This window comes from Charadrius vociferus, unplaced genomic scaffold (assembly GCF_000708025.1).
Source record: "Charadrius vociferus isolate BGI_N301 unplaced genomic scaffold, ASM70802v2 scaffold147, whole genome shotgun sequence".
In the NCBI taxonomy this organism is placed as follows: Eukaryota; Metazoa; Chordata; class Aves; order Charadriiformes; family Charadriidae; genus Charadrius; species Charadrius vociferus.
The window spans coordinates 7,250,895-7,275,454 of NW_009649570.1; the positions used below are offsets into that span (position 1 = coordinate 7,250,895).

Below are 24,560 nucleotides of genomic sequence, written 5' to 3' on the forward strand. Positions count from 1 at the left end.
AGTAGAAATGCACCACAGCATAGCCAGACATAGAGAGTGATGTTATTGAATCTTACATTTTAACTTTGGGCACACTGACACTAGTAGGAAAAAATGACTGTGTAGTGCAAGTTCTCAGGGATTTCACAAATCACCTTCATGACATCCATACTTGCTCAGCAAATACTTGCATGATTAACCAGCTGAACAGGAAAATTGGAACAGGCATGTGAGATTAAAAACAGATACTTTGAAATTTATTTGGAGAAAGTAATGCTGTGGGATGTAGGAGGAAGACTCACCCATGTTCTCTAAACTCTCATTTGTTACACCATCCTTCACCAAAGGATTTTCAGTTACAACAGGTAAAATGTACTCTGCAGAGAGGTAATTCAATTTTCTGGTGGATTTTGATATATCCTTGCATTATGTTTCATTGCAGTCTGGAGCAAAACAGACTTGATTTGTTTTCAGTTGCCTACCAAGGGGGATGGAGTTCCAGCTCTGGAAGAGCCTAGGTCTCTCCTCTCCAGAAGCTGCACTGCTCGGAAGCTGGTAGATATCATCACAGAGACCTCTCCATGCCTGACCCCATTCCATTTGCCCAGGATTTGCAATTGCTGGGTAGCAGGTACATTGGTATCCTTAAAGCAAATAATGGAGAGCTTGGGAGCAAGGCCTTCCAAATATTTCACCCGCAGCAATCCACCAGCTATACCCCACAGGTGGACATTCCTTCTGTCAGGTCTTCACGCAAAATAGGTCCTCAGCTCCTCTCTGCCTGCAGCCCCTAATGCAAATAATAGAAGCAGGAGAAGAGAGAGAGAAGATGCCATATAGCCTACTGCCAATCCATGTTTTACATCAAGGCAGAAAATGCTTTCCAGTAAATTAAGCCTTAACAACCAGCTTCCCCCTTTCTTCAATATTCATAGCCTACTATCTGGATCCTGAAATATGATGAAAACTTACCAAGAGCTGCTGAGCAGCCTCAGCATCCACTGATTTCAGAAGCAGAACATAAAATGCACTGTAAAGACCAACACTGCATGGAGCTGCACACCTAAAGAGAAATTTCTCTATCTCCAATTTTTGTAATTCCTTTAAAATCCACACAACAGCTCTGTTACGCTTCATGAGTCTTGTCACAAGTACAAGCCTTCACATTGGCACATTTTAAAAATAACCAGTGAGTAAGATCCTGTTCTCATTTCTATAAAAACTCCCCTACTGATGATAAAAACTGGTTAATAATTTAACAAAGTAATCTGAGTGTTCCAAAAGTGGCACAGAACCGTTTATATTTAAAGAAAGTGCTTAGTTATAGGAGATTAATCTGCAAGAGAGGACTATAATTAATAAAGAAAACACATCCAAAATCATTTGCATAGACTCCTAACATCACCTACCTGTGGTTAACTATAGGGTATTTGTTCCTCTCGTGCGGTCTGCTCTCATGTTTAGAGAATGGGTCCACTGAGAAAAAGCTGGCTACTTACAGACTAAAATATTACTCCACAAGAGGTTAATGCAGTTTGGCCCATATAATCAAGATCTAAACTCCACCACTTCACCCAAGCCCCAAAGCCGTAAGAAAAGTCACGCCCCTGCAATACAGTTTGTTGGTTGGAAAACCGGAAAGAATTGGAGGGTTTGTGTTTCTTTTGGGGATTCTGGAAGGCTGCTTATCCCCATGTTATCAAGGATATCCATTTATGTTGAATGCCATTTTTATTAATATTTGTTTCAGGTTACCTAGGGCCTTATCTTCATAAATATCTAGCAAAGACTTGGACCAGCATCTGGTCCATTCAAACCTCTGAAAGTTAGTCAGTATACATCTTGATTTGAAACTGAAGAAGGTCAAAACTAGTGAACATGTTTAAAATGTTTCTCTTAAGCATCTTACCTCACTTTTCCAACCTTTAAAACAAGCATAATAGCAATTTATCATTAAGAAATATTTTCAAGAATAACAACTAATTGGAAATTATGGAAAATGGAAAAAATAAATATGCATTTTCTTTATTTGATTAGTGTATCCCCATGTCCTTGACATTTCATCTTGCAGGCAAAGGTATAAAAATATTTTTAAATGTTTTATGACTGATATCTGTATTCCAAATTTTAATAATTTAATAGGGTTCTTTTTTATTTGTTTTGTTTAATATATTATTTTTATGCTTCAGACAAGTTAAATTTTATAACCTAATCTATGAATATGAAATACCGAGCTTCTGGATAGCTGAAAGCGAAGCCTGAAAGAAAAATTACAGTTCCAAGGCATTTTCTAATTTGGTTTATAAATAGATGGCTTTGACATACCACTCACAAAAACAAAGCTATAGTTAGCTTGCCTGAGGCAGCTGCGCAGCTGGGAGAACATACACAGGCAGCCTAGCTGTGCAGTCGCCTGTGTTGTGATACATGCTATCAAAACACCAGTTAAGAACACAGGAGGAATTAGCATTTTGGCTCGAGGCAGAGTGCTAGGAAGTGGTCTTTCATGTTGTGTTATCCAACACATAAGCCACTGAAGTAAAGCAAGCTAAATAGATTCTTAATTGGAAGCAGCAGGTAAGAAACTCTAATGCAACTAACCTTCTTGGGTGTTTTGGTACAAGGCAGGTAGACTCATGTGAAAATTACTACTGTTTCCTGTAGTTGTAAAGCTTTTTTGCTATTGATAACTGTATAGCAAAATAATGCATATAGGTAAGTCAAATGAACAGGCAGAAATAGTCTCAGGGTATGACTAGTGGAAGGAATACCCCGTAGAGTGGCACATCTTTCTGGGGCCTGATCCAGGTTTGTTTCTGTCACTGGAGGTTTTTGCATTGACACCAGTTCATTTAATCTCAACCATGCAGATGAATATTCTGCTATAACTGCAGCATTCTGGCTCTGAAACAGCACAAAACCTTTAAAATTTCAGGTGAAGCTCAGAAGTAGGTCCCCTTGAACTGATGGAAGCTTGCTGGTTTTCTCTCAGGTTATTTGGACTCTAACTTACTGGATTGATGCCCTATTGCACTCCCTTGAGTGGAGCAGATGTAGCAATTCTAAAGTTTACTTTGTATTTATTAAATTCATGTATTCAAATTGCAAAATTAAGATCCAAATCCAAACTTTCCAAAATCGCAGTTACTCCAACATAATAATTTGTTTCAGACCCATCTTTCAATGAAACACTTTCTAGCTGACAAATAAGCCCAGTGCATGCACAAATATGAATGGATAAAACCGCAATATCTTACAGTGAATGCCATAAAGGCCTTTTATGCTATATGCAACATTTTTTTTAATCAAGAACAGTGTTTCCTTCCCCTTTACTTAATATTTTTTCCAACATTCATTTTCAGCATAGTAGACACGTATTCTGCAATCACAAGAGAAAAATTCTGTGTGCGTTAAGGCTGAAAAAGAGCAGGTATCCTCCCACTCAGTGCTTATGAAATGATCTCTAGACTTCTGAGATGCTACATGACCTTCACTTACATCAAGTGCAGTAAGTTTAAACATTTACTTTAAGTGAAAATAAAAACCACCACAACCTTTCCCCACAGAAGAATCCACCCTTAGCATACAAATGCCATCAGAATACATCATTTAGAAACAAAATTTTCCTTCCTTGAAAGTACAAACCTGAGACTGTGATATAAGTGATAGTCCTCTTCACTTCTAAGTGTTAGAAACATGAAAATGAAAATTAAAAACAAGAGTTACCTGGTGCTTGAATTTCACCAGTCTTTTCAAATCCCCTTATAGCCTGAGCATTTTGACTGTCAAGACATTGATAAAAGCACAACGTAGTTCTTTAAAACAGTGTTGAAGAAAAAGAAAGGAGAAAACAAATGAACAAACAAACAAACAAACCCACCACAACTTCAATACTTAACATAAAATTTCCAGAGGGGTCTGAGTGACTTGCAAGCTCATGTCTTTCCCCCTTCTTCAGATGTAATTCAAGAATTTAGTATGATTCCTGCAAACCGATGACAATGGAGCTCAGATTCACAAGTTACCTTTTAGCAAATGTTAATTCTTTCCCCTTATAAACTTGAAAGAAATGAGTACGTTTACAAAGAAAAAATACAGCACTGTCATTCCTATCTAAGATGGTCTAGGAAAAAGAACTCAAAGTGATGATAGAGACATGCCACAGTATTGAAACAAAAAGAAAATGAAAACAAAATACCATCTTAAAGATGAATCTAAGTATAAAAGGAGGGACAAGTAACACAAGCTCACACACTGGGAATGTTTGTAACTTCAGCTCTCTGATATAAATTTACCAAGTTTTTCTTCATAGCAAATTTAGAATAGGTCACAATGGCAAAATGCGCTGTCTAATATTACCTATTTAGCTGTTCTATAGTATTTTTAATCTACATATCTATGTTTTACAGAGTAGACATGACTGATTATGACTTAAGAAAGGAGATAAAGTGATAAAGTATAAAAAGCCCACTTAATGCAGCCTGGGTTTTTCCACAACATCACTAGCCTGCTTTAAAGAAAACAATGGCAGCACAAGCCAGCAAAGGAGGGCTGTTTTAACTCCTGTTCCCCCAGCCCTCCTCATCAAAAGCTATTTAACCTAATTATCAGTAATGGGAAACCAAATACAATCTCCCTACAAACACAGGCAAGAGAGAACATACAAAAGAAACAAGCAAAAACAACAATAGAAAACTCAGAGTCCCAACAAGCCCAAAAGAAAAAAGCCACAGCAAGTTTCCCTGAATACTACATTTGTAAAATATTTATTAAATCAAATTAATACTAAGCCGGTTAGAACAAAATATTGGACACAAAGCAAAGTAAACCAATCCAAAAATCTCAAGTGACAACAAATGGAGCTAAAAGCAAAGAGGAAAAAATACATGAAGAGACATACGCAACAGCTGTATAGACAGGTAACAAATTTACAATTTTAACAAAAAACTGTAAAGTTTTAGACTTACACTCAGCAAACCCATATAGCTTGAAATACTCAAAAAAGAACTAAGGAAAAATCTTCTGTTGGAAAAAGAAAAACACCTTAACTCCTGTAGGATAAAAAGAAGGGAAGGTTAAGCCTTTGGAAGTTTGTTTAGAGGACTCATTTTGCCAGAGAAGCCAGGTAAACCTCAGCCCTCGCAGGTCCTCATCGGCACAGCTGTTTGTCACAGCCACGTCCCTCTTTATGGGATGGGTTCCCCACTTGAAAATCTCCCCTGGCACAGCTGAGCAGGGGTTTCAGCACCAGCTATTCCCCACAGCCACCCAGGCCATGCCAGCGCACTAGGGGATGTACGACACAAGCAGCGGTCCAGCCGCCGGTGGGCACTCTTCTTGGCAGTGCACGGTGAAAGGAGAAGAGGTACGACGCACAAACTGCCATACAGGAAACTCCGTTTAAACATAGAGATAAAAACCTTTTTAACTGGGAGGGTGGTCAGATGCTGGAACAGGTTGCCTGGAGAGGCTGTGGAGTGTCTGTGCTGGGAGGTATTCAAAATCCCATGGGATGTGGCCCTGAGCAGCCTGCTCCAGCTGAGCCTGCTCTGAGCAGGGGGTTGGACGAGACGGTCTCCAGAGGTGCCTGCCAACCGCAGCCCTTACGGCACTTCTGTCAGCTTAGAGGAGATGGTGGCAACACAAGGCTTGCCAAAATACAACTGTCAGATTTTTGTTGTTTGCCCACACACACGCTCAAATGTGAGTCTCTTATGGGGAAAATTGCTTGAAAACAGACTTTCAACTGATTTTTTTTCTGTGAATTAAAAGAAAACCACTTGTTTTCCAACATACTCTAGCGTTAAATGAAATTAAGGAAAATAGAGGAGTTGACATGCTGGCTACACTAGGGAACTTGAAAAGGATGTGTTAGGCAATAAAGCAATACCCAAGGATCAGAGACAGACAGGTGTGGATGCTCAGCTCCCCTTTACAGGTTCGATGAAAAGGCAGAGGTGTCTATGAAGGCACAAGCAATAACGACATAATAAACCAAAACTATATTCATAATACAGCCAAATGGCACTCATCACACCTTAATCTGAGAAAATAAATATGGAGAACTCTGCATTGCAGGTGAATTCTTATTTTAAAATGGAGGTGTGTGAAGGAGAAAAAAAGAAATTTGCTAAGCACAGAAAAAAATGAAAAGTCTCTGGAAAGTTGGAAATAAAAATATGTAAAATACAATTTCATTGTTGTGTTCTCTTTTAAGCTCTAAAAAGAAAAAATATTGTGCTTACCAATGCATTTCACAAAATCCATTGAGCACCGACGTCTAAAATAAGAAGACTATAGAAGATAATTCTTGATAGTATTAAACACTTAAGAGTTCTTTAAATCCACAAAAAGTGCTGTATGAACATTAATTGTGGTAGGTGAAAATATGCTGACTTTGACTCCAACATTATCCTGACCCCAGATTCAATCAAAACTACAGTGTGTTGGCAATAACTCAGGAAATTACTATTTGCTAGAACAGACTGGAAAATTAAAGCGTTAAACACATTTGAAAATCCATAAAATAGCTGTTACCAAAAAGTCAGTATGTTTATTTTTAATTGTATGCAGATTGAGTCTAATGCCATTAAAAAGAAAAGCACAAGAGTTTCCGTCATCCTTTGGGCAACTGATTGATTAGTCATTATTAGATCAGAATTTTAACAGCTCCTTTCAATGTTTGGAGAAGTCTGCTAGTAGCCACATACTGCCTTATACTTTTTCTCTTTAGCCTTCAAAAAGAAGCAAGTGCACAATCTTTGTTGTAATACTTTTTCCCCTCTTAGCAGTAGCTGAAAGAATCAAAACAAGTAGCAGTAAAGAAATATTATCCATGTATTGAGCAAATAAAAGTAACATACCAGAAGAAAGAATGATGGAATCTGAGCTGAACCACCACAGTAAGTAGGTGGATTTTGACAACTGTTTGCAAAGGTTCAGACAAAACAGAGATCAAAACTAAAAAAGAAGCAAAACTGAGTATCTATTAGCCTAGTTCCAATCTATACTACATCTTTAAGTCTTACTCCTCACTTCTACCTCCCTCTTCATCGTAAAACTTCAGTGTAATAAAAAGCAAGTCATTCATGTGCACTGCATCCACAAGGGATGCAACAAGTAGGCTGAGGACTACACCTACCCCCTTCCCTGTTAATTCTTGCAGCACAACCTCCAGGCCAGCAGTGTCTAAGCTCTCTGCGTGAGCTCGCAAGCATGTATTTTGATCCTGCAACTTGCTTGTACAATATTAATAATGACCAAGTAAGCTATAACCAACATTTTCTGTTACACCAGTACCAACATTAAAGCAGTATGACACAGCAAATATGAAAAACTGACCAGCTTCAGTAAACCAAGGTACATTTTTATTTGAGGATGTGAGAGATTTAAAAGCCTGTTTATGAATACTAATATTTGGGAAGAATTGTTTTCCAGTTTTCCTTAAGGAAGGAACACTGACAAAGAAAAAGCCTATGTTTAGAATCACTGACACTGTTAAATCACAAAAGCTGTAATAATGATCTGTATTCATACATTTCATCAAAACCCTTCTGCACTTCACAAAAACCATTATGACTTCTAGAACCACATAAACAGTAATTTTGTGTGTCAAACCACTAATAACCCCAATGAATCCAAAGCCAACTAAACCCATGCTATTAATTTCATTATAATTCTCAAATATTTCAACTTGAACTGGACCTCCATTGTACTTGACACTTCTATCATTAATTGCAAATATTTCCCATGAAAGATGCAGTTACCAGACTTAAAATTTGGTTACTGTATCACATTTGCAACTCCAGGTTTAGACGGTTGAACAATGTGTCTTTAATGAATTATTATTTTGACAGCACAGTAGTAACTTCATTCAGCCAACAATGTAATACGTAGCTATCTTCAAGTATGCATTGAAAACTGGAAAGCATATCCTGAAATTTTATGACATATTGAAGCCTCAGGAAACAATATGCCTGTGCCTTTTCGCCATTCATCGATCCAAACTGATACATCTGTGCACATCACTCCTGCAAAAGAGCATGCTGGTTTAAACTTACAAGCAGCAAATGACTACTAAATTTAAAGAACAAAGTAGTCTACACAGGGTATTTGATTGGCCAAGGTATTCTTATTTACCAGAAAATCTCTTTTTGCACACAGCTTTGAAGACAGTTCTGCATGCATTGTAAGATCATAATCAGGATTGATTTGGTCTGTGATTACAGAGAAGCCAATCCATTTTGCATGAAGTAGAAAGCTGCTTAACGTTATGATACTTCCAGCCACCGCCCTCATTTATGAAGTGCACATTCTGAAAAAAATGATCATGAGTAAGTTCTGCAGGGATCCGGCTTGCCATGTAGTTGGTGCTTCTTGGTTTCCTGCTGCCAAAGTGCAGCTAGGCATCTAAAATACATCCGATGCTTTTTCCATGCCACCCTAGGATGTCATTGCTTCAGTTGCCACAGAATGGGACTAATCTTGGCTTCACTGAAGTCAACAGACTTCACTGGGTCAAGATATAATGCAATTGTGAACAGCTATTTAAATTATGTCTGGCCTTCTTCCAAGTAGTAGCTTATTCCATAGCATTCTGTGGTGGTTTTTCCACAACAAATTATAGCAAATAGTTTCAAGTTAAATTCCACTTCAAGAATAAAGAAACTACAAAAATGCAAATTTAGTCTTTATTTTATTAAAACAAGATTTGTTCTGCTGAAGGAATGAACAAATTCGTAACTGCAAAACATAAGCAAACAAGGAACAAAACCTTTGCTTCTGGGCATGCTCAGACCTATGCTACTACAAAGTTTTCCGGAAAATATTATCAGGAATGTTGTAACTCATAGCAGATAAATCATTAAAGACAAAAATTCTGGGATTTTAATTGCATTACCAAGTGAGATACATTTTACTTTTCTTATCTGTCCCCAAAACATCAACAGTTGAAACTCTGTTCTATTTCCAGAATAAGTATGAATTCAGATTACTCTATTCTCAGCCAGAGTTACCCTAGGGGGAAGAGAAAGGCAGACAGCTAAAGAAATCAAGAATCATCATCCCACTCCTGTTTAAAACTACTCAGTGAAGTAGGAGGACTCCCAAGCACAGGAGCACAGGCTGTAGCTTGTCCTTTGCACTTCAGATCGGGACACCATCCACTTCTGTTACCTGTCACTGATTTACTTCCAAACCGAATATCCTGTCCTGTAATTTAGCAATTCATGACATTAAAAAAAAAAAAAAAAAAAAAAAAGAAAATCCAAATGCACGACTGAGGAAAAACATGGAAACAGTAACTCTGAAATTAAATGAGCTGAAGATACAAAGAAAGAACATCCAGCAATAGCACTGGACAAGTTTGTAATGTCACTGTATTCTTACAAACTCACATTGTTTCAAATGACCACAGACAGGGGAGACAGAGAAGCAGATAAGAAATTACAGCATCAAGCAAGAGTGTTGCAAAATACATTACCAATTACAAGAACATGAAAACCACAAAAACACGTATTCTCATTTGGGCACAAATTTAGCATGAACCTTAAACACATCTTCAGATTAAGTCATAGTCTCATTATAAATACAACTAAATACCTCATTTTATCTGAGTCCCATGGAGGAGCACTTTCATACTACAATTACAAGAACATTGGACACAAAGTTGTCAGAAAGACCTAGAGAGTGAAAAATCCTATCAGAAAAGGAACTGAAGAACTGCCAGGTGTTAAGTGTCAGACATGTAAAGTTTTGGGGACCTTCTAGTCTGTTTGGTTAGCCCCTGGCACAGTAACAGTCTGGGTCACACTCAACAGTCACAATACAAGTAAATAATAAAAATCAAGCCGCTTAGAATGAGATTGTTTTAAAAGGCTGAATGAGTAATGTGTGGGTGGAGAGACTTTTTTAAATTATGAACTCCATAAAAAAACGTAAGTATGAACTTGCAGAAGTTCAAAATTACATATGCATAGAAGAAGAAATTATAACATTTTTCTCAACTATTATAAAATATCCTGCGTCTAACTGCTGCCAATTAGATTCAAAAAGCATGACTTTATTCCTCTTTAATCCAGTTATTGTTTCTTGCTTCTCTAGATTAAGACATGCAAACATATCAAGAAACATCTTTGTCCACTAATGTTAAAAAACAAATTAAAAAAACCCCCATGCCTCCACCTCAATCCAACCAACCCTCCCATCAATTTCAGTGAGAAAGTATTTCCGCTCTCAAGTTTTCCATTGGTGTAGACTTCACAGTCATGTTTCGAAGTTTCAGCCATGCTGCTAATGAAACAATATGCTATTCACTAATGGCAGCAGAATCTGTATTATTTATCCAAGAGGAAAGTGTTTGACTAATTCCTCAAGACCCCAGAAAATCTCTCTTTTCTTCTTCATGCACATGACATTTTGAGTGTGTCTGCAATTGTTTGTTTTGCACCTATCTTTATCAATTCTCTTTCCAAAGCACTTTCTACATTTACTTCTCATACCACATTCTCCCCTTTTTCCCCAGTAGTCATTGAGCATGCACAGAAGAGGTTTCTAAACAGTCAGAAGTGAGGTGTAGAGTAACATCCAAGCTTACAGTAAATCTTATTTTGACACTGTCAACCACAGAAGTGTTTCCAGACTTGTACCCAAGTCTGATTTTTCAAAAAAAATTGTTACCCTTCATACTTGTTCTTTTTTCTCTTTAAGGAAAATATATAGCTACTCAAACTTTCATTTAAATATAATACATTTTTCTTTTTAAAAAACTCACCCTGACCAGGGGGTCTTATTTACAAAAAAAAAAAAAAAAAAAAAAGATGACATAACAGGGTAAAAATATTAGTCATTCTATAGTCAAGATATTTTTATTACTCAAGGTTTCAAGGAAAAATTGTGTGCTAGAGAAACACAAGCTTGCAATGAATGAGTATGAAGAACAGTATTTTTGGCTGTAAACAAATATGCACTAGTGATCTTAAAGTACAATGTGCATTAAACGTTATTCACACACAAAACAATTCATGCTCTTCATGTGTACAATATTGTGAAAAATAAGATGGAAGAAGTTAGACAGGAAAACATTCTTGTATCATAAAAATATGTTAGAATGGAACTTATCTATAGAATTAATTTAAAGCTTTGCTTTAAAACAAACTTTATTTAAAAATCTTCTTTTGCTTTATCTAAAAATTAGCCTTTCTATAAAAACCATTCCTTTAAAACTTTGCTTTAAAAAAATCAGTTTTATATTAGACAAAATATTAAATTATACAGGCACAATTAGTTAAGAGGGCTATGAGAACTCATATTATAACCCTTCATTTTCCAGTGACTTGCAATACGGTCGTATGATTCTGTGTCTACTGACAACCAGAGGAAAATTCACCTATAGAAATCACCTTTTATTTCAAAAATAAAATAAATTAAAAAATAACATCAAAAATCTGTCAGATCAGATTTGACTTGTAAAGGAACTTAGTTTCCAGCTGGCTTAAGTACATGCACATCTTTTATTTATCCTGGCAAATATGCACATACATTAAAAAAAATCCCAAAAATATTTTTTGAACAAGTGGTTTATGATGACAGCTTTTATATTTCCTTCAGATACTCTATATTAACACATTTCAAAGTCCACCTTTATCTCAATCCAATCTCAATGGTTTTTTTTGTGTTCTGAAGATGTAGTGTACAACTATAGAATTTACAAAGACCTTTAAAGTAAGACAGATTATATATCAAATTGCAGATTTACAATCCAGAGCCCTGATTGTGATGATGTTTAACTATATGCTTAAATTAATACAAATGAACAATTAATCTTGGATTTTAAAGCACTGGAACATCTGCAAGACTAGGGTTTATGTCTCCTAAACACATTAAATAAGCTGTCATCATAACAACTATTAAAAACAAAACAAAACAAAAACCTAAAACAAACCACAAATGAAAAAACTAAACCGAAACAAAAAAACCACTACGGCCTTTTTTGCCATAAAATCATAGTAGTTAAGAGCACCAGTGGCCAAATATGAATCACTACAGAATATAATTTTAATTCAACTAAATATTTTAAACAGATATTTAAATATCTGTTTCAACAGATATTTGAACTCTAATACATTTAGATGGATGCTGCTTTAGGTTTATTTAAATATTTTACTGAAAGTTTAAAAAGAAAGTTTCAACTATAGTACACAAAGATGTAACCAGCAGTACACCCAATTAAAATAAAAAAAACACAGAAACTCAAATTTAAGGTTGAAATTCTAGAACAACTCACTGCTATTTGTTTGTACTATAACTTTTCCATCCCCCCACTAAGGAATGTGAAATTCTCCTATAAATGTAATCAATAAGCTATTTAAAAAAACCCAACCAACCAAAAAACCCAACCCAAACCCTAAGCCTATATTTGTTTTGGAATTTTATATTTTACTTTAGCCACCACCATTTGAACAGTGCCCTAGAGAGAAATATTTCCTTACCAGCATGGTCCATTATTGCTTGACGAGAGCCCACAGTGACGTTTTGTCCAAAATAACTGCTTTGGACATGGTTTCAGGAAAAAAAGTCAATATAAAAACATGTACAATTATATTTCATTTCAAGAAAGCACTGAATTGATCTGAATTGTATCATACTGTATTAATTTTAATGCCACTCCATAGGCAAGTATATATTACGTGTTGAAGGAGGTGTGCATATACACAAACACAAAATACATACACAGAATTCAGCCCAGATTAATATATCTTCATTTAATTTCTAGCACAACAGAGTCATTTTTTGCACTTTAGAATTATGTGGAAAATTAAGAATAGGCACAATTAATTAATACAGCTTCTAATTTACCTTATTATAGTGCACTATTACGCACTGAAAATACCATGAAAACAATATGATACTATTCAAGCTCATTGTTCTAATGTACAGGTGAAGTCTAGTAACTAGGATTCTAAGTGCTTTTTAACTCAAATGCACAACTTCTGCAGCTTTACACAGTAGAACAGTGCAATACATTATGCCCCCATATTCCAGGAACAAGAGCTGAGTTTACAGTTGTACTTGTTTCACATTAGACTGGCGTTGCACTTTCTGCAGCTTGAGCACTTCAACTGCTTCACCTATGACCTCCTTTTGTTCCCTTTCCTGTTCCTCAACCTTCTTCCAGGTGCTGGCTATAAAAACAGAAGTTCTTTTGGTAGCTAGCTCTCACCTGGTAGAACAAGACAGTTTCGAAGTAACGATACAGCAGAAGTTCTTCTAGAAGGTCGATTCACAGTGCTAGGGTGATCTCGATCTCCACTTACTTCCCAGTTACCGACTTTGGAAGATGCTCGCTCTGGCTTCTTGGGAAAAGATTCTGATGTGACTTTCTGCCTCTTTTCAGGAACCCCTTTGACAACTGTTGAGTTCAGAAAGGTCCTTTTTGGTTTCCTCCTTACCTTTAACTTTTTAGCATCAGGCTTTTCTTTCTTAAGGTGCTTTCCCACTGTAGTTTTCCTTGTCTGGCACCTATGCATGGAGAAAGCAGAAGATTTCTGGGCACGAGGACGAAGTTTCCTTCTCATCCCCTCTTTTTGCTGTTTTTTAGTTCTGGAAGTTTGCTTGCCTGTGGATACTCTGTTTCCTCTCCTTCCAACAGTACACCTGACAGACATAGATCCTGCAGCCTTTCTGGAAAAAACAGGTTCTTTATTAGTGCTTTCTCTTCTCTTCCACATTGCCTTTGGATTCTCCCTCTCTAACCGCTCGCTCCTGATGGAAGTCAGAGGAGTTTTGGTACCTCTACTGTTAAATGGAGTTAATCTACCATCCCCTTCTACCACAGACTGGTGAGAGTTCAAAGGTGAAATGATCAGGTGTTTAAAAGAGTTCTCAGAGTGACCAGATACCAGACAATCTGTTTTTTCTGTGGAAACAGAAGATCCATCTGCTTTTTGACTTGAGGCTGCATCATTCCCTTTACCTGGATCTGGCAGGAAAGATGCTGAAGATGAACTATAGAAGTCTGACCAATTGAGTGACTTTGACAGTGAGCTTTCTCTCTGTGCATCAGCTAGTTTCCTCATGTTTGCATCAAAGCTGAGACTTCTGAAAAGCTGTCGAACGTGGGAGGGCTTTTTGGCCTTATCTCCAACTGTACTCTTGGGAGGTGTTTTCAGAATTCGATTTGTCAGTGGGTCATAATACTTAAAAGAACACTGTTTGTATTTATACCTTACAAAGTCCTTGCTATCTGTGGAGCTACGATTTTTCCTCATTTTGGGAATATCTATAGGTTTACCTTTACACTGTTTTATCTCTGGGCATGAAAGTACATACACCACTGTCTTGGGCTGTACAGGACTCATAATCTTGCTATAGGACTCGGGAAGTTTAAGGGCACATAGTCTAGTTTTCATGTTTGGAGTTTTTTCATTCTCTGGCCACACAATGCTTGCTTTCTGATCAGCTGGATCAGATTCCCTTCTAGACATTTTTCTTTTTGCTACAGGGTAGTTCAATAGACTGGTTTGGGTGCCATGGCTGACTTTAACCACCTGGCATCTTGAAGCCAGGCGCCAAGTCCTTTTCCTAGGCATTTTAAGAGTTTGTGGGTTGCATAGTGTATCTGAGGCTAAAGATGGGTTACCAAAATCAGAGCCACCACTTAAAGCATCATTAAATTCTGGCAATGCTTTAACTGATGCACTTTCTGTTCTATTACCCTCAACAACATTGTTCTTTTTTTCATCCTTCTGCTTTTTTTTCTTCATTCTTTTCCCTGTACAGTTGGCTGAGGATTCACTGTCAAAGTAGCAGCGAAAACGACCTTCCCTGAAATCACGCACAAGTTCTTCAATTTTTATATCATCTTCATACATTATTTGAGACCAAGTCTTTCCCACAAAAGAAGGAGGCACATGAGGCAGAGCTGGAAGAACTGGTTCTTCAGTATGAACTACAACATCCTGTTTTACTGCTTCTACTTTCTCTACTGACTCACTTTTTAAAACCGAAGAGAGCTGTGTTCCATAGTCTTTATCTTGCAAACTTATTTGGACCTCTTTTAGGAATTCTAAATCTTTTATAGCTGCCTTGGGTAAGTCTGTTCCTGCCTGAATAGGTGCATCACAGTCAAAACTCATTTCAGAACCCTCTAAATGAGTACGGTCCAGAAGTGATGAAAAAGTTAAACAGGGATTATTCTCCTCTTTGAAATACATATCTTCAGATGTAGTTCCATGGCAGTATTTCAAAATAACATCTTCAATAGTGTCATCCACTGAACTTTCATCACCTCTGTTCATCTTCACGTTTTTGCATCTTGCTAGTTGTGGGGATGTCCCAAGATCTAGGGTGCTGCTGATACCCATAGTATCCCTGAGATGGAAATCAGACACCAAAGTTTCATCCTGAGTTCGTAAACCATCTCGTTTTGAGAGAGATCGACCTGAGGTAATATGTAAAGAATTGTTGTGGCTGCACATACGATTCTGATGAGAAACTGAAGGGCGTTTTGGGTGAACCAGTGTCAGAGCAGAATTCAAGCATGGATTCAAAAACACATCACTATTGCATACCTCCATTCCTGTTTTATCACATCCACTATGTGGAATCAGATTTGATGCTGCCAAACTTGTATCATTTTTTCCTGGTTTAGGACTAACAGAAGAACTACGGATTAAAGGACTGACTGAAAACCACTGAGGTACAGGGCTCACAGCTGTAAACTGGCCTTCATAGCTATGATTTGCAATTTGAGCATCTTTCAGGATATCCCATTTCTCGTTGCTACAAATGCCCATAGACTGCTGGGATATTCTTCTAACATGTTGCTGTCCTCTTTCTAGTTTCTGAATAAATGCTTGTGTAACAGAAGTTTTCTTTGTGCTCTCACGAGACAGACATGGAGCAGAAGAGCATATTTCACCAATGGATTCCTGGTCTTTGCTGGAAGTCTCCTGTCTGTCTTGCTTCCTCTTTTTCTCCACCTCTTCTGGGGACAGGCAGGCAATCCTAGCAGCCTCTGGAGCAACGGGAAGTGGCATGTCATCATAGGTTGGTCTAAAGGGGAAGGAAAAAAAACACCTTATATAAATACTGTAAATACGCTTAAGATTTTTCAAATAGTTTTTTTGTTGGCTTTTTTTTTTTTAACAGTAATTACCTAGAGTGCATCACACTTAGTGAATGAAATCAAGTTACCAGCTCTGCTACTTAAGCAGAGATATTCCGTTTTAAAGAAAATGGTGGAAGGGGAGAGGGGAACATTCCACAAAGCTGAAGATAACAATTCAGGCATTAGTCAGTTACCCTCTTCATGCAGCCACCCACCAAGAATGGCTAAATATACATTACAATCATTTTATAAATACAGCAAAGCAAGAGAAAGTAAAAATATTTCCTTTGTTTTAAGTTGTGAGCTTATAAAGAGGTTATTTCACTGGTAAAACTATCATTAATCAATACTGAGCTTTTGTAGAGAAACAGAATATTATAATATGGCACAGTATAAAAATACTATTGCGTATAAATGCCCCTTTCCCCACAAAACGTGGCTGCCTGATAAGAACTCTGCATGTGTTGTGAAGGAATTCCATGCTTACTGTTTCTCACAGACGTACTACAACTTCTGACTCACTTACATAAGAAGTCAAGTTATGATTGTTCAGCCCCACTGTGGCAACAGCAGATTTTTATATATTCTGCAACTAGCTGTTCTGTGGTTAGGACTGCCTCAAATATGAGCGTTTATGTCCTGCACAATTAACAGAACAGACAGGTATGTCATATGCAACCCAGGAACCCATAAGGCTTCAATGTGTAACAGCTGGAAAAATCCGATGAAAATAAGTTTTAAAAAATTAAAGAAAGAATGTGATGTTTCGTTTGAAAGTTATGACCAGACCTTGCACGACCCAAACGGATGCTTACTTTAATACATGGCAGACAGCCATGCTACCTCTTATGGTGCATTCATTTGCTAACAGAAGTACTGTGAATAAATTTTATTTTATTGAAGCACTTTTATACCCCATCTGGTGATATTAATGCACCCTCTGCAGAAATTAACTAGGAAGAAAGTTGTTTAACAGTGGACCAAGCAACAAGAAGAGGCCTTTGATGCCTGCAAAACTGCTTTCATTGAGCATGTGCAATTATACGTTCCTAGGTGAGGATACCCTTTGAATTAGAAGTAACAATTGTAGACGATATAGTCTCATGGGGATTGTGGCAGATGACTGGGCCAAAAAATCAGAAAGAACCTGCAGGATTTTGATCCAAGGCATTACAAGGCTCCACTATACATTTTACCCTGATGGAAAAACAAATTTTAGCAGTAGTTTGGGCACTACAAGAAACTGAAACAATCACAGGCCAAGACAGCTTGACTGTACACATACCCTTATGCCTATTCACAGGTAGGTTACCGATGATTCCATTAGGGCCCATGCAGGAGTAGCTCAGGCAGCGACACATTGGAAAAGGAAACATTATTTACAGCAACGATTTCTACAAGGAAAACCACATGTAACCACTCCACATGCCACTCTTCTAGGAACTGTATCATTTAATCATATGCCCACACTAGGGGAAACTCTTCCCCTTGGAGATATCCCTATATCTTCTGTGGAGGAGGCTCCCCCTTATGCTGAATTAATAGAAGAGCACAAAAAAGATGCCTGGTTTACTGAGAGAAGTACAACATGTATGGCAACTAGACAAAGACAATGGAGAGCAGTTGCATATGCTCTGCTACCAGGAATTAGATTATGGCAAACAGGTGTAGAGGCACCTAGTCAGTGGACTGAATTGATTGCAGCATCTCTTCTACCCTGAAGGGCAGGCGCATCACTCATACACTAACAATTGGGGTGCATACAAGTCTCCCAATTTGGTTACCCTGCTGGGCCCAAGAAGATTGGCGTGTACAAAGATACACTATAGGGGGGGGGGCAGATATATGGCAACAACTCTGGCAATATGTACAAAGGTATCCCTTAAAAGTAAGGCACGTCTCAGCTCATCAAAAAGATAATTCACTTGAGTCACAAAATAACAGGGAAGTAGATAACATGACTTTGCTGAAGAACATGCTCAAGTTATAAACACACATAGATTGTGGACATCAATCAGCTTATACTGCGCGCGCACAGGACATTGCTCACAATCAAATCCCTCTGCCATTACATGTTTATAAAACATCCACATAATTGTACTACTTGTATACACCTGCATTTAAGGGCCTTATATAGGCCATGGGGAAAGACAAAACGTAGTCAATGGGCTTTGGATACCTGGCAGGTCGATTACATGGGCCCCCTGCCCCTGTCGAGGGGATGGCAATATGTATTCACTGCTGTGGATTCAGTGTCAGGACTGTTTTTTGCTAAACCCACCAACTATGTTAATCTACATAACACAATTGAAGCACTAGAAGAATTAATTCATCAATACAGACTTCCTGACCAAATACAAAGTGACCAAGGAACACACTTTAGTGGACATAACATCCAAGATTGGGCTCAAGGGCTAGGGATAGATTGGATATTCCACATTGCCTACCATGCCCAAGCTAATGACTTGACTGAAAGAATGAATACGATGCTGAAGGAACAATTGAAAAAACTAATCAGTACTAAAACCTTACAACACTGGAGTTCACATCTTACTAAAGCAGTTGGTTTGTTAAACAGCCAGAATATTCATAATCAAACAACCCATGATCATATTACAACACCTCCAGTACAAAAAACGGTGAGGACTGAAATTCTTCCAAATGGTATCCCTCCCAAAATACTAACTACAGGGGAAATGGAATTGTTCACACCAATGGATTGCATGGTGGGACCGCAACCTATTAATCTAGATGTGAAAATTCATATAACCACCCATGAGAATGCTGTATGGTTTTGTACCCCAACTTCTCTTCTTATTTGACATCCTTTGTTGATATCAGATTCTCAAGTTCTTGTATTTCAGTTATCTTTCATGTCTTCATATCTGTTATCTCTGCCTTATCTAGAGGAGATAGCATTGGAATGGTGTTATTGGTATCGTGAAACCAACATCTAATTGAAGTTCAATCTGAAAAAGCACAAGCCGTAATTCTCTGATCTGTGTGGGCAATTACCCCACATCAGATTATCAAACCCAGAGTAATCTTAGCCGAAGAAGCTAGGACAACAGCATAGGTATTACTGGAAGGAGATGACACTTCTGTTTTCTTCCGCTGTCACAGGTTGGCTCATGCTGCTTGTAGTCTCATACTACAAACACATGCCCTGGATACATTTCTGCAAGATCAACATGTAAATACTTGGATTTGGTCAGCCTCTACTGTAACTAACTCACCTGCCTTTTATATTAAGGGAAGATTAACAGCTGCAGATCTTATGACAAAGTGTTCCATTGGCATGCCAACCCCAGTAGCTGTATTACAGAATTATATTATGCTGAGTGATTTTGATATTAGTGTTTCTTATTGCTATTTCTTCTGAGGAGGTAACAGCTATACACAAATGTACACTACAAAATCAATTTATGGTGGACTATTTCCTCCTTCAACACCATAAACGCTGCTTCAACTTTAAAGGCATGTGCTGCTTCAACGTAACTGATCAATCAGTCACCATAGAGGACAACATTCAACATCTTCGGCACTCAATGCATCAAATGAAACAATCTACTGATGATGCCTGGCTGTCTTCAGGTTTAATTCAGGTCAGGTTTAATTCCCTGACAGGATGAATGGGACACATGATTCAACGTATTATTGTAGAGAGAAGTTTATTCCTTTTTCTATACATATTTATTATTTCCCTCTGTAAATTACCCTGCCCTACACCCCACAAACCCAAATGGACACCTTCAGCTCTGCCAGCACCAGCAGCAGTGGTCCCTTGAGCAAGGGGGCAGAGTGTGGGAAAATAACAGAAGATTGGTGTGAAGATTGCAAACACACTCAAGTGACTTGCAGCCGGTGTGGAAAAACACATACATCATACTAATCTTTGTTTAGTCTTGCATGCTTGACAGGTAGAACATCCATGTTTAGATAACATAGCTCTGTGATAGACTCAGAGGCACCGTATCAAACATGCTTGAGATTCCTGCCCTGCTGTGGAAAAGATCAAAGCACAGTGGTAAACTATGCCTGCATGAATCCCTGATATACAGGCAAAAACAGCAGGTTCAGTAATTTTCTAGCAAGGACCGAGCTCCACAGTGCTTATGTTCCCGCTTGTGTGCCTCTGCCCAGGTGCTGCTTTGGAGATCCCCCAGTTCACAAGGTAACTACAATAAATTTACTCTTTGCATTTCATGCATGATTTTGTGGTTGTTCCTGCATCTGGCCTGTGTCAGCTCATACAATGATATTTTTCTTCATTCATTTTTCAGAACAGGATCACAACATAAATCTATTCACACTTTCTTTTCCATCTTTGCTTTTCTTCTTCCAAACTCTGTCCAGATTTGGGATTACTCCTCCCCCTTCTCCCTCCAACTTCACCCAGATTTTTCTCATGCCATTCCTTCTTCCAACAACTTAGAGAAACATGGGTAGCTTGTTTTTCCTAGTTAGTAGGTTTCGTTCACCAAAGAAATAACCTTGTATTAGCAACACCTCAAGAGCAGGCTTTTTTCATTTGGGTGTTGTCTGAAAGCGAGTCCTAAATTTTCTTCATGGCAAAAAAATGTGGATGTTCTTAAACTAGAAGGATTAAAATTATTTACTTAAGATGGAAGGATTAATTTATTTATTTGTAGTGATGTGTACATGTCCTGGGCTAATTTGTCATAGACATGCCTATTATCTTGCTCTGTCACATCCTGGTAATATCAATATGACTGCCTTCAGACAAAATACCCTTCTACTTGTTTGTCAGATCTATAGCAGAGCTGCATATCAAGATACACTGTATTCATTTCAGACTGGGAATTTTGTCTGCCTTGCAGAACATAACAAACAAGGAATGAGATTTAATTGAGATTAAATTGTAACCATTCTATGAGTCTACTAATTTATTTCCCTTCATTTACACAGAAAAACTTACACACTGACCCTCTTATCACTCTTAAACATGCAAATGATAATTAAAGACAACATTTTTCAAAATCTGAGCATTAATGAATTGGCCAATAAATGTAATTCACATAAGTATTAACTGAATGTGTGAACTGCAAGGATAATAAACATACAAATATTCACCTGACATGATCCAGAAATAACAAACCAAAAATATCAACTGTTTCAAAACATGCCATAAAATGTACTACTAAATATATATATAAAGCCCAGAATGATAAGTATTAAAATAATATATATATAAAGCCCAAATTATAAGAATTTGTAAAAGTATGTCAGAGTGTACAGTCTGCCGTTATACCCACTGACCCATATATACCTCATTTTTTCAGGTCTTCACATCTAATTGCTGTGAATACTGTTGTATCAAATCCTTAAGCAGTGAAACAAAGTTTAAAAGTGCAGAGACAACACAAAAGCAATATAAGTGGACAGCGTTTATATAAATGCACTCCTTTCTAAACTGTCCTCAATGTGAAAGTTTTGCCTCAAACAGAGAAAATCTATTGCTCAGCAGTGGAACAGAAATAAGAACTCATAATACATGCATTCTACCAACACATATTTAAGACAAACAGACAGCTGTATTATACCTGTTGTCATGGTATCTGTGGGGATGATGCTGTAAAACATCTTGCAGGAAACGCTCCATCAAGCTACTGGTACCCATACGATTCCTACAGTAAGTGGTAAAATGTCTGTGCTGGGAGCTGAAAACATGCTGGTGAAAGACAAATCAGATGACTAGTTTAATACTACTGTTAACACATTTGCCTGTTCCTAAAAATGACTTCCCAGGTTAAACATTACTGTTCTATGAAAATGTTTAAATAAATAAAAAAAAAAAAATCTTCATCCTTTTCTACTTTAAGGCTTTGATTCAATGAGATTTTTAAGCATGCTTAGGGAGTCTCCAATAATACTAAAATGTATTGAAATATCTTTCTGAGTTGGAACCTAAATTAGCAGCTCTGACAGCTGCTCACAAATCTCTTGTAACTAGTACAAATACTCTAAATGTATCTATGAATGACTATTAAAATATTTTTGAACTTCATATGGATAAACATCCTGTAATTCACTCGAATTAAGGAGAATTTTCATAAGCATAAAAGATTAATTAGGCTTCTACTTTCTAATTTAAAAGGTCTAAAAATCAGGAGACTGGCAGAGTTAAAGAAAAGAAAATAGTTGATAAATGTCTTCAGCCTTGATATCCAACACATTAACTCTAATACTTTACAGTTTATACAGATCTCAAGACTAAAGCCACAGAAATAAACCGAATGAATGCAATGCACAGCAGTGTACCACTTCAGAAAAGCAGACTGCAGTAGCTATGCCACTCCACCAGCATCTTTTTAACAGGTAACAGGTAAGAAAGGTATCTTCTTCCCAGTGCATACATTGTGCAATTCACAAATTGATTATTTTTCATTCAGTATTGGTTCTTCAGTGGAGACCGATATTTTATAAGCTGATAAAGCCTTTTGGTACTCCTTGCTACCTGCTGCTGAATTATGCAGAAGCCTTATCACCTGTTCCAGATTAGTGTAGTGTACGTGGCAACAGCTGCAGTATCCTTGTCTATTTTGCACAGTGGAGACTCCAGGCCGAGGATGTTCTTGCCCTCTTGTGTTTAAACTGAAAGAAGCAGGTAATATTACCAAGACATTTCAGTAAGAAAATGAGAAATGTTGGGTTGTTTAATTCATGTTCTTAACAAGGAAATTCTAAACATCCATCTTACTATAGAGCTGGAACAAACTTACAAGACAAAAGTTTTTATTTCAGAACTGTAATGGCAAGTAGGACTACATATTTTAAGGTAATCCCAAGCAATTTTCACTAAAGAAAATTTTTCTTAAATGCAAAACAAAGGATAACAGGTTGAAGGCACAGCAAACACAAATGCTAATTTCAGTTGGCTGAAATCTGAAGAGAACATCTCTCCAGAAGAAGGCAGTAATCTTTTCATTCTTCTGGTTTTCCGTATTTTGAAATTTAAAAAAAAATAGACTGAAGACAAAGAAATCTTGACACCTACACATTAGCTTTGCGCACTACAATGTGCCATCCCCACAGTTTTTAACAGTATGTGGGTACAAGATAAAAAGGACCTCCATCATACACTTGATCTATATTGCATCACTGTCATCCATTACACAAGATAACAGATAAGGCTGAAAAACAGATTATTCCTGTTTTACTTTGTGTAAGCAGTAAGCTAGATACCTGCTATTGCTGTCCTGTTGTAGAGAGCCTTCAACACCATGTCTTTCAATTCCTATAGAAAAAACAAAACAGAGTATCAAAGAGATGGAAGAGAGTTTTACCTGCAATTAGTTACTTCTCTTACGTTGCATTTGTCAAAGCTACTATTTTAAAGGAAGATAAAAAGTTTAGTAAGTTCAAGAAAGCATGTAGAAAAGGATCCTTTTGTCCTCAAAGTTCCTCCAAGACCTTCAAAAAATAAGCTTTACTCTTTCATGGTTGAGGTGAGTGGGAATTTTTCTGCTGATTTGTCAGGGATCAAGACTAGGCAATCTACATTTGTACTGCTACACCCATGATCACTGAGATAAAATGCAGCATGTCTTAAACAGCTTATTACAGGACAAGAAAATTACACCTACATGGAAACTCTGTGGATAATTCAGAAGTCACTTCTTCCATCTAAGTTCCATAATGAAATTTAGAAAATCAAAGTATGCAATTGAAACTACAAGGTGAACTAATACTGTTAACTATTACATTAAAAAAAGAATAACTGCAACAAAAACATCTACTTTAAACTTCTCACCTTGTGCTGAAGAAGCAGAAGCTTCATCAGATGGTTTGATTCTGTCAAACATCTGTAAGTAAAAAAAAAAAACCCACCTAAGAATAAACAATAACACAAAACACCCCCACAGTAAAGCAAAGCCCATCCTCAAGTTCATCCTTTAGTCCAAGCTCCAAGCTGTTCAGAAGCACTATATTGTTTCAGCTATAGACCAAGGCTTGACTTAAATGAAACTGCATTGTAAAAATAAATTTCTGCTTTACTAGGTTACCCTATGACCTGGTTTCAAAAGAGTTAATTTTCTTTCTAGTGATTGCTGTGAATGGAATGTCAATAACACCTACTGGTTTTAATTGTTGCTAAGTACTATTTACACTATTCAAAGACTTTTTTCAGCTTCCCATAGAAGTATACACAGAACAATGGAATGGCCAATGAAATATTCCATACCATAGATGTCATGCTCGGTTGACATGTCAGTGAGAGTTGGCTGGGGGTTGGGAATCCATGATCACTGCTCAGGATGGTGCCAAATCAACAGGCAGCGAGAGTGACCCGTGTCATTATTATTGTTATTTTTCCTTTTCTGTTATTGTTTCTATTAAACTCTCTTTATCTCATCCCACCAGGTTTCTTTTCCTCCCTTTCCCCTCCTTTCCCCCCCCCCCTCTTCTCCCACACCCTTGAGCTGCAAGATTCTAGTTGCTGGCTGGGGTT

The 24,560-nt window shown here is 37.4% G+C and overlaps 1 protein-coding gene across 1 annotated transcript in view; it reads right to left on the minus strand.

Moving 5' to 3' along the window:
- The window catches only part of ADAM23 (ADAM metallopeptidase domain 23), a 116,167-nt gene extending 91,862 nt beyond the window's left edge, over positions 1-24,305 (minus strand). Inside the window, exons 1-5 of the mRNA XM_009890250.1 lie at positions 24,294-24,305; positions 23,862-23,913; positions 23,294-23,345; positions 14,756-16,032; positions 13,199-14,602 (exon numbers count right to left, since the gene is read on the minus strand). Of these exons, the coding sequence (XP_009888552.1) occupies positions 13,199-14,602; positions 14,756-16,032; positions 23,294-23,345; positions 23,862-23,913; positions 24,294-24,305 (2,797 nt within the window). The remainder of the gene's footprint in view (positions 1-13,198; positions 14,603-14,755; positions 16,033-23,293; positions 23,346-23,861; positions 23,914-24,293) is intronic.
- Positions 24,306-24,560: the final 255 nt, after the last annotated feature.